A 10,855-nucleotide genomic window follows, 5' to 3' on the forward strand; every position below is an offset into this window, starting at 1 on the left:
GTCCTTGTTAAACTTCATTTTAATCAATGGCTTAACTTTAAGAGCTAACTCTAGGGGCTGGAGAGATGGCTCAGTGGTTAAGACCTCGTGCTGCTCTTCCAGAGGACCAGGGTTCAATTCCCAGCACCAACACAGCAGCTCATAACTGCCTGTAACTCCAAGATCTGACACTCTCACACAAACATACATGTAGGCAAAACACCAGTGCACATAAAATTTAAAAAAATTTAAAAAAGAGTTAACTCTATAAAACTCCTAATAAAAAAGTGATGACTTCCTGACTTTGGGTTGAACAACAGATTCCTAGAAGTGCCAGAAACATCATCAACAAGTGAAAAAATAGATAAATTGCATCAAACAAAAAGTTTAAACTTTTGCGCATCAAAAGGACATCATTACTGGGCATGGTGGCTCCAGCCCAGCCAAAATTACATGATAAGGCCCTGTCGTGCAAAGAACAAAGGATATCATCAAGCTGGGTGTCAAAAGCAGGGCTGTAATCACAGCATTTGGAAGACTGAGGCAGGAGAATCAGTAGGTCAAGGCCAGCCTCTGTTATATGCAAGTTTGAGGCCAGCCTGAGCTACATGAGACTCTGTCTCCAAAATGAAACAAACAGCAACAAATGGACATTATCCCAGACATAGTTACACACACATGTAATCAGACATTATCCCAGGCATTTTTACACACATGTAGTCAGACATTCTCCCAGACATAGTTATACACACATGTAGTCAGACATTCTCCCAGACATAGTTATACACACATGTAGTCAGACATTCTCCCAGACATAGTTATACACACATGTAGTCAGACAGTCTCCCAGGCATAGTTATACATACAGGTAATCCTCACATTCCAGAGCCTGAGGCCAGAGAATGTGAGTAACAGAAAACCTGAATTTTATAAACAGATCTATCTAAAAAACACCAAGGGCATCATCTACAGATATATGTGCACAAATACACATGCACACCCATAACTGTATTCCAGACGAGGTTTCACTGCGTAGCCCTGACTTGCCTGGAACTCACTATGTACAGGCTGGCTTCAAACTCAGAGATCTGCCTGTCTCTGCCTCCTTTAAAGGTGTGTGCCACCAACCTGTGTGTTATCAAACTCGACACTGTGCTTATGATTAAAGGAAGGTCCGGTAAGATGGCTCGACAGATAAATGACCTGCTGCTATGTCTGATAACCTTTGCTCAATCAATCCCTAGGATCCATATGGTGGAAGGAGAGAGGAAACCCAAGCTCTCAGGTTGTCCTCTGACCTCCACACAACGGCTGTGCCCACAAAATAAACACAAGTATAATATAAAAGTCTGACGACAGGTAATGCAATTAATTACCAGTGAAGTGGAGGGAGGAGGGTTATGAGTCAAAGGTCAGCCTAGGCTATATATTAGGACCCTGTCTTTCAACAAACACAACAGAATGAGAAAGAAAACATTTGCAAATCCTAAAGGTTTATACTCAGAATCTCAATGTAAAAAAAGAAGAGAAAAACCAAGCATGGGGTCCCACAGCCATGACCCCAGCACTTGGGAAACAGAAACAGAAGAATCAGACATTCCTAACCTACTTAGAAAGTTAAAGGCCAGCCTGGGTTACATCAGACCCTGCTTTACAAAAAGAAAAATTCTCTGATCGCAGAAATAAAAGACTTGAATGGGCTGGAGAGATGGCTCAGTGGTTAAGAGCATTCCCTGCTCTTCCAAAGGTCCTGAGTTCAATTCCCAGCAACCACATGGTGGCTCACAACCATCTGTAATGAGGTCTGGTGCCCTCTTCTGGCCTGCAGACATAGACTCAGAAAGAATATTGTATACATAATAAAATAACTAAATAAATATTTAAAAAAAAAAAGAAGTCAACAAGCTAGGCGGTGGTGGTACAACTGAGAGGCAGAGGCAGGTGAATCTTTGACTTCAAGGCTAGCCTGGTCTACAGGGTGAGTTCCAGAATGGCCAGGGCTACACAGAGAAACCCCATCTCAAAATAACAACAAAAAGAGGCCAACAAGCATGTGGGAATACTCCCTGCTCACTAAAGAAATGCAAATCAAGCCAGGCCATGGTGGTGCATGCCTTTAATCCCAGCACTCGGGAGGCAGAGGCAGGCGGATCTCTGTGAGTTCAAGACCAGCCTGGTCTACAGAGCTAGTTCCAGGACAGGCTCCAAAGCTACAGAGAAACCCTGTCTCAAAAAACCAAAAAAAAAAAAAAAGAAAGAAATGCAAATCAAAAGCCAATAAATGCCACTAACTCCCACTCTGTAGCCACTAGTTTTTTTTTAAATATTTATTTATTTACTATACAATATTCTTTCTGCGTGTATGCCTGAAGGCCAGAAAAGGGCACCAGACCTCATTACAGATGGTTGTGAGCCACCATGTGGTTGCTGGGAATTGAACTCAGGACCTTTGGAAGAGCAGGCAATGCTCTTAACCACTGAGCCATCTCTCCAGCCCTGTAGCCACTAGTTTTTAATTTCTTAAATTTCATGCATTTAGTTTATGTGTTTGGTGTTTTGTCTGTTGTGTGTCTGTGCACCACATGGGTCCTGGTGCTTGGATTCCCTGGAACTGGAGTTACTGACTATTGTAAGCCAACATGTGGGTGCTGGGAATTGAACTTGAGTTCTTTGGAAGAGCAGCCAGTGCTCTTAACCTCAGAGCCATCTCTCCAGCTTCCCAGGCCCTATTCTTTAATTTTTAAAACCCCAACTGGAAACTAACTAGGGCTGGCCATGATTTGGAGAAATTCAAGGTCCTGCACACGGCTAGGTAAAATGCACAGTGGCAGAGCCACTGTGGAAATTTGTCTGGAGGTCCCTGAGGGAGATGTACCCAAGGCAAATACCTGAGAGAAATGAAAGGCTCTGTCCTCGCAAAGACTGGTGCTCCAGTCTCCACAGAATTACTATTTGTACACAACCCAAAGTGACGGCAACACAAAGTCCAGGAACTTATGAATAAGCTGAGGTACATACATAGCATGGAATGTTACTCAGTCACAAAAAAGGACAAATTATCAAATTCAAGGCAAAACATAAATGAGCCTTGAAATCTTACGCTGAATGAAAAAAGCCAGACAGAAAAGGTCACATAGTGTGTGACTCCATGGACGTAAAATGCCCAGAATAGGCAAAGCCACATCCACAGAAAGATTAGTGGTTACCAGGGGATGGGGCAAGGGGTAAATTGGGAGTGGTTACTTAATGGACCTAGAGTGTTTTTCTAGACCAATAAAGTTCTGAAACCAGAGAGAGGTGGTGGTTACACAACATTGTGAACGTCCTCAATGACAATGAACTGTACCCTTAAAATGGTTAATTGTATGTTATGTGAATTTCACCTCAGTTAAAAATGTAAACGTCAATTTAAAAAGAGAATAGAAACTACAAAACACAAACATCACCTCCAACTCCCTGGTGGCCCTGAGAACCTAGAGATGCCAAAGTTCCACCCTTTGCCTCCTTTGGCCTCACTGCAGCTCGAGAGGTGGGATCCTCTGGGCTCACCGGTGGGAAGTCACTGAACCAAGCACACACAGAAACCCAGGGACAGTGGCTCCCTGGAGTCACTGCGGAACCTGGGGTTCTCCTCAGGCTCCCTGCCTGGGAGCTGGCGAGGTCAGACATGGGGAAATGTCTGTGCAACCGCAAGGCAGGAGTTAATGACTGAGGAGCTTGGAATGTACTGCTTCTGGAAGGGCGCCTTGTGGCTCCACGCTTCGAGCAGGAAGGGACTTTCGAGTCACGTACACACACTGCACTGGGGACCTGGACCCTGCTCAGCTGCCACAGGCAGTGTGAGGAGAAGGCAGCCCGAGAGGTATGCAGTCAAGATGGACTCAGGTCAGCTCTCCTAGGTGCCACCACCAGGCCGCTTGCATCATCTGTCTAGCTCTGGTCAGCCAAAGAGTTCAAAGACCAGTCGTGTGTGTGTGTGTGTGTGTGTGTGTGTGTGTGTGTGTGTGTGCGCGCGTGCGCGCGTGAGCGTGCGTGCATGCAAGAGCGCATGTACCGCAGCACTCGAGGAGATCATGGGAAGCTTTTGGGAATCAGTTGTCTCCAGGGTGCAAACTCAGGTTGTCAGGCCTGTTGTGGCAAGCACTTTGACCTGCTGAGCTATTTCCGCCGCCCTGTTTTGTTTCTTGAGACAGAGACTCCCATAACCCAGACTGTCCTTGAACTCCATTTTGTAGCAGCTGCAGACGCTGAACTTCTGTCCTCCCGCCTTCACCTCCAGAGCTCTGGCACCACAAGCGTTCAGCACCACCACACCTGTCTGTGACGCTGTTGTGTGTATACATCTCTAGCAATCCTCAAATGGAGCTATCACTATGTCCGCATTTCACAAATGAGGAAACTCAGAGCGATTGGGTGAGTCATCCTGGACGCACAGCGGATGGTCAGTCTAGCCAGAATTCAAACCCAGAACCCAGAGCTTTCTGAGTCCACCACGTACATATTCGGATTCTTTCCCTGGGTCTCACTGGCCCCAGGACCCCCTCATACATGCCTGCATTCTCTTTTGGAAAACTGCTGCGGTCTCCCAGAAAGACAGGCGTTTGTAGACTCAGAGTAAGGGACTGGCATTAGGCTGGTGACCTGAGGATGCTGTACAGCAAAGCACTTTCACACCTGCAGTCCCCTCTGGCCTGTGACAGCCACAGTGAGGCCCAACAGAGACTCAGGAAGGTGACCTGCCTGGGTCACGCAGACACAAGGTACAACTCTATGACTAGAAACACAGGACTACTCTGGCTGTCCAGCCTGAGTCCAGCCCTGGCCTCTGGTCCCAAAGAAGACAGCCGAGGACCTGTTTCCCCGAGGACAAACCTCTTCAGTTTCCATTGAGATGGAAAGAAGCCAAGAAAGGAGTTTGGGACCATTCTCCCAGCCAGACGGTCTACAGGGATGGGCAGTGTAAAGGCTCAGAGCCCTGATGGCCTGGCTCGGTCACTAGTCTCAGCCACTTACTCAGTAGCCTTGGGCAACTCATTTCAATACCTGTCAACCTCGGTTTTCTCCATGTGTGAAATGGGGGTTAGGATGGCACCTACCTCCCCAGCACACTTGGCCAGGCCTCACCCTCACAGAGACCTTTCACACAGTTCCAGAGAAGGCTGGTGACGCACACGGTACCGGAGGAGTGCCTCCAGACAAGAAGTCTCATTGACTGCGTCTCAGGACATCTGTAGGCTCTCTCTGCCTGCAGAGGCCTGGATTAAAACGTGCTAGCTCCGGAGACTGCTTGATTATAGTGCTTTCTATCTGTGGGCACCCAAGTGCCACTTCATTTAATGTTGAAATGTTTTGTTTTGTGAGACAGGGTTTCACTGGTAGCCCTGGCTGTCCTGGAACTCACTCTGCCTCTCCCTCCCAGGTGCTGGAACTAAAAGTGTGCACCCCACTGCCCCCTTTGGTCAACGTTAAAATAAATAAAACTTTTTGTAACCCTGGGGTTTGTCACTTATGCACTTTTTAGTCTATCAGAGGCCTGACACCAGTTGAAGCTGGGTGTGGTGCCACACGCCTGCGACAGCTGCCCTCCACGCAGGAGGTGGAGGCAAGAAGACCAGCAGTTTCAGGTTATTCTAAGCCAGCTACATAAGGAGTTCAAGACCAACCTGGGCTATAGGAAACTCTATCTAAAGACAAAAAAAAAAAAAAAAAAAAAGCCAGGAATGATGGTGGTACATCCCAGCACCTGAGAGGTGAAGAATTAGGAGTTCAAGGACAGCCTCCACCAAGTAGCAAGTTCAAGACCAGCCTAAGATACCCGAGACACTATCCCAACCATCCTCCCTCGACAAACAATAAAGTAAACTCAACTAAACAAACTTTCCACTCCGATTACAGAAGCCAGGACGGCAGACTTGGGAGACCGTTGGGATGATTCCTGCCAGGTATATAATGATGCCAGCAATAATTCATCATATCTGTAATTCACTTCAAGAGTCTCCAGCTAGTTTTCCCGTTCTTCTAAGTCCCCTAGCGAGGCCAATCGGTTACCCGACTGTTTCGTCCTGTTTTACGGGCGTTGGGAACCTTGGCTAGCCCAGACGGGGCGGGGCACAGCTGCAAGCCCCAACCTCTGCTAGGTGCGTCAGGGGGAATCCTCGCTGCACCTGGGAGCGGCGAGGAAATTGCACCATGTATGGGCAGCTGCGTCAGAGGGGGCGGGGCCACCGCAGAGGCTAGGGGACGCCAAGCCGGTCGCTTTCCTCCGCAGAGGCGGCTGGTCACCAGAGCAGGGGGTCGTGAAGTTCCGTGCGGACCGGCCCACGGCGGCTCGTTTGGAGAGGCGGGTCCCCGGAGAGGTGAAAGACGCCGCGGCGACACGCCCCCTACCCCCCGCGCAGCAAGTGGTTCAGCCCGAGAACTTTTCATTCATAAAAAAGACAAGACTCCGCGAGGCGCGAGTGAGTCAGAACCGCAGCCGCCGACGCGGACCCCACCGAGCATCAGCCCAGGGCATGTACCGAGACTTCGGAGAACCGGGACCGAGCTCCGGGGCTGGCAGCGCGTACGGTCGCCCCACGCAGGCCCCGCAAGCTCAGGCGCAGGCCGCCCAGCAGCAGGTGAGGCTGGCCGGACCCCCGAGAGGGACCTGGGTTTGGACGGCATTAGGGGTGCTGGAGTTACTCTGGTTTGCTTCGGGTTTAGGACCGCGACCCCGAGCAGCGTCTCCCTTTGGTGGTCGCGACCGTGGATCCTGCATGTTCTGCGCGGTCCAGGAACCGGTGTTCCCCGTGGCCAGGGGACAGGCGCAGCAGGAGGAGCGACGATCTAAGAATCCCCTTCTTGCCCTCCCGCATCTCCCTAGCTGACTGTCATTCTGCCCCTCTGTCTCCGTTAGTCTTTATTTCCTCTTGTCTGCCCCTAAATACTGGTGTCTCACCTGCCCCATCCTACGACTGAACAGGATCAGAAGAGCGCTCTGTCCCCAGTTTAATAACCGGGACCTGGAGTCTGGGCACACGGAAGAGATTGGGGGAGGGGGGATGTCCATTAGAACCCGGCCAGGTCAGCGAATCTTTAGTAGTCTGTCTGTGACTGCCCATGTGTCGCTTCCAGTTGTCCGTGTCCCTCTGCCCGGTCAAGTCCCTATCCTTTTGAACTCAATATAGTCCTGTGGGCCCCAGGTAGTGGCTCTGAGGGGTTCCCGGAGACTGACTGTCCATTCCCTAAGCCCAATGGAGACCACGAAGTGTTGGAACATGCGCAGGGTCATCCACCAGGCCACTCTCGCGTCCCATACTCTCGGCACCCGACGGTTCCCACTACTGGCTAGAGGCACTCGAGAGGTTGCAGGTGCCCATTTCCTGTCGAGGGGCCGCGAGCACGTGTTGCCAGGGGAGGGAAGGAGCTGCGTCCGTTCCGCCGAGTCACAGCAAACCGAGTCACTGGGGCTGAGTCACCTTGGGTGCCCCTCCCTTCCTGGCCCCAAACGGCCCCCGGACCGACGACCTAGGAGCGGGAGGTGCTCCTGGCGATACTTCTAGCCCACAACTGGGGTCACTGAGCTTCAGTGTCCCCCAATACTGGGCTGGGGACATAGTTGTCCCAGGCATGCCTAGGCATGTGAGGTGTTCCCTGGACCGAAGGAGCCCCGCACCCTTAGCTCACAGGTCTTAAACTCGTTCTCTCCCCTAGAACACTCACGCCCCTCCAGATTCCCCCGCCCAATCCCAACAAAGCTCAGATTTCTGGTTTAAAAAAAAGAACTAAAGAATGCCAGGCCTCCGATGGAGGGTTTTTCATCTCTTTAACTTATTTTACGGACTCCAAAAGCCCATCAATTTTGAGCCTTCAAAATTTTAAATTGACAATTGGGCATGCCTTTAATCCCAGCATTCAGGAGGTGGAGGCAGAGGCAGGTCAATCTCTGGGCGTTGGAGACCAAAGTGAGTCCCAGGACGGCCAAAATTACATAATAGAAAGATCCTGTCTCAAAAAATAAAATTAAAAGCTAATTCAACTCCGATTTCTGAGTCGGCATCTCAACAGCAACGAAATATTGCATGATATCAAGAACAAAAAAAGTGAAGTAACACTGAGGCTAAATAACTTGCCCCAGTCACAAATTCAGTAGATGAGAGGATACTTGAGACATAGCCCTTGTTCACATATCGGTCACCTGACTCCCCTAAGACGCTCTGTTAGAAATTCTAAGCCAGGTGTGATGCTACATGCCTAGCTTCACTGTTTGGGAGGTGGAGGCAGGAGGGTCAAAAGTCTAGCCTAAGCTACGTGAGATCCTGTCTCTTACCTGATTCTCAGAGTTGGCTGGGGAACTAGAAGCTGGATTTATGCTCTTTTGTGAGGGTGGGCGCAGGAATGGGTGAGAGCCAAGCCATTTGGGCTCAAAACTCAGTTTCTATTTGCTGGCTGTGGGTCTGTGGGCAACTGTTATCCTGTCTGAAAATGAAGACAGGATTGTGCCAGCTGTATGAGTCACTGTTTATAAAGCGGTTGGAAGAGTGAGGGGCCGTTCATACTTGGTAAGAATTATCTCTGATGGGGAAATAGAGGTAAAAAAAAAACATTATGTGACCTGCCCAAAGTTACCCAGCTCATGAACAAGTTTCTGATTGCCAAACTGTGCTCCCTGTGACCTCCCAGGGCTGGTGTCTGCATTGAGAGTAGAAAGGGCAGGGTCTCTGTTCCCTGGAAGTCCCTCAGTTCCCCTCATCACCCACCCTCTGCTCTTACTCCTCAGAAATTCCACCTTGTGCCAAGCATCAATGCTGTCAGTGGCAGCCAGGAACTGCAGTGGATGGTGCAGCCTCATTTCCTGGGGCCCGGTGGCTATCCCCGACCTCTGACCTATCCCCAGTACAGCCCCCCTCAGCCCCGGCCAGGAGTCATACGAGCCCTAGGGCCACCTCCAGGGGTGCGTCGCAGACCCTGCGAGCAGGTAAGGAACAGAGGTATTGCATTTTCGATAGCCCTTAGGGGTCTGAAGAGGCAGGGGACAGGATCTTGCTATGAGAGACCTTCCATCGCCCATAGGAGTCCCTGGGAGGCCAAGAAAGAGGCAAAAGGTCACTTGTGAGTCAAGGAAGGCTTCCTGGAGAAGGGCTGCATGTTAACCTAAGCCACAGATGGGCTGAGTATGGAAAGCTGAAGGAATCTTCTTGGGAATGGGGTTGGAGGTGCAGGAACGGAGGTGAGGAGGACGGAGTATAATGTAAGGTGGGTATGTGGAAAAGAGGGGGACTCCATTGTCTGACATGCATGGAGTGGGTAGCCTTATGCTGCCTACATGCCTTGGGGTGAGAGAAGAGTAGGAACACTCTCTGAATCTATTTCTTTTAATGCTCACAAAAAGTGAATGGGAAGCCAGGCGGTGATGGTGCATGCCTTTAGTCCCAGAACTTGGGATGCAGAGGCAGGCAGATCTCTGCGTTCTAGGCCACCCTGGTCTACAGAGTGAGTTCCAGGACTGCCAGGGCTACACAGAGTAACCCTGTCTTGAAAAATAAACAAAGCAAAAGTGAATGGGAAATGTATTTCAGTTTTTCCATCTCCCAGCAGAGGAAGTGAGAGCATAGACAGGGAGTCACTTGTCCGAGTCCCTCCAGTGAGTAACGGGGCAGGAGTGGCCTTGGGCCTCAGGTCTGCTCAGCTCCATAGTCAGACCCTCCTGAGCCACACTGTCTCAGTGGGAGCTCACACAATGTTCCAAAGTGAGCCAAGAACTTCTGCCTCCCTAAGTCCTTTCTAAATGAATAAGGGTATGTTTTTGCTTATTTGTGCTAGGGTCTTGTTATGTAGCCCAAGCTAGCCTTGAATTTGAGATCCTCCTTCCTCAACTTCCCAAGTGCTAGGTTCCACGTGTATACTAGGACACCTGACAGAGACGGAGGACCCTTAAGGTCATAGCTCCTCCCCCCAAATACTCCTGGAGCACTATGAGAGTGTCATGCGGAGAGGTCTCCCTACTCAAGGCTGGCTTGCTGGGCACGAAGGTGCATGCCTGTAAGCCTGGACTTAGGAAGTGGAGACAGGAGGATTGATTCAAGGACAGTCTCAGAAACACAGGACGTTTAAGGTCAGCCTGGGACACATAAACCCTGCCTCAAATAACCAAACAATAAAAGAAAACTTGACTTAATTATTGCCTAGGAAAAAAAACAAACCTGACTGCGCTGGTGACTGTGAAGAGCCGCCCTGGACTCAGTCCCCAGTGCGTTCACATGTTCCCAAGCGAACAGACACAAATCTTGGCCATGATGGCTGAGGAGAGGGTGAAGGGGGCAAGGCCTTGGGAGACATATGAGATGGAGCAGAGAACAGCTAACAGCAGGCTCCCCACAAGAATAGCTTACCTCTGTGACCACGAGCAAGAGGCCGACCAAGGGCAAACCCTTCCACACTTCCTTCCCTTAGCCCTGTCCTGAGCTGTCACCTTTTGATCATGGGTGCTGCTGGGCCGGAGCTGTAGTGGGTAGGGTCCTCCTGGGGCAGGTGGCTCCATCAGATGGCCTTTCACTCAGTGGACATTAAATCCTGCTCTGGAGCTTTAACCAGTTATTCACCTCCCTGAGCTCCAGGTCCTTACGTTGAGAGTCTGCTGAGGTCCAGAGAGATGACTCAGCAGTTAGCACTGGCTGCTTCTGTAGAGGACCATTGCTCCTTCACCAGCACCCATATGGAAACTCACTGCTCCTAATTCCCTCCAAAGGTTCTGGTGGCTCCCTCTTCTGGTCTCTACCAGCACTGCATGCTTGTGGTGTTCATACACACACATAGGCAAAACACTCATACACACATTTTTTTTTTAAATCTTTTTTTTTTCGGTTTTTTTTTTTTCTATTTTTTTGCCTTTCGTCCC

The 10,855-nt window shown here is 49.9% G+C and overlaps 1 protein-coding gene across 1 annotated transcript in view; it reads left to right on the plus strand.

Moving 5' to 3' along the window:
• Nucleotides 1-6,256: 6,256 nt before the first annotated feature.
• The window catches only part of Fosl1 (FOS like 1, AP-1 transcription factor subunit), an 8,540-nt gene continuing 3,941 nt past the window's right edge, over nt 6,257-10,855 (plus strand). The window contains exons 1-2 of the mRNA XM_050137812.1: nt 6,257-6,596; nt 8,738-8,935. Of these exons, the coding sequence (XP_049993769.1) occupies nt 6,492-6,596; nt 8,738-8,935 (303 nt within the window). The 5' untranslated portion in view covers nt 6,257-6,491. The remainder of the gene's footprint in view (nt 6,597-8,737; nt 8,936-10,855) is intronic.

This window comes from Alexandromys fortis, unplaced genomic scaffold, assembly GCF_014885135.2.
Source record: "Alexandromys fortis isolate MF-2015 unplaced genomic scaffold, M_Fortis_MF-2015_v1.1 scaffold_3, whole genome shotgun sequence".
NCBI lineage: Eukaryota > Metazoa > Chordata > Mammalia > Rodentia > Cricetidae > Alexandromys > Alexandromys fortis.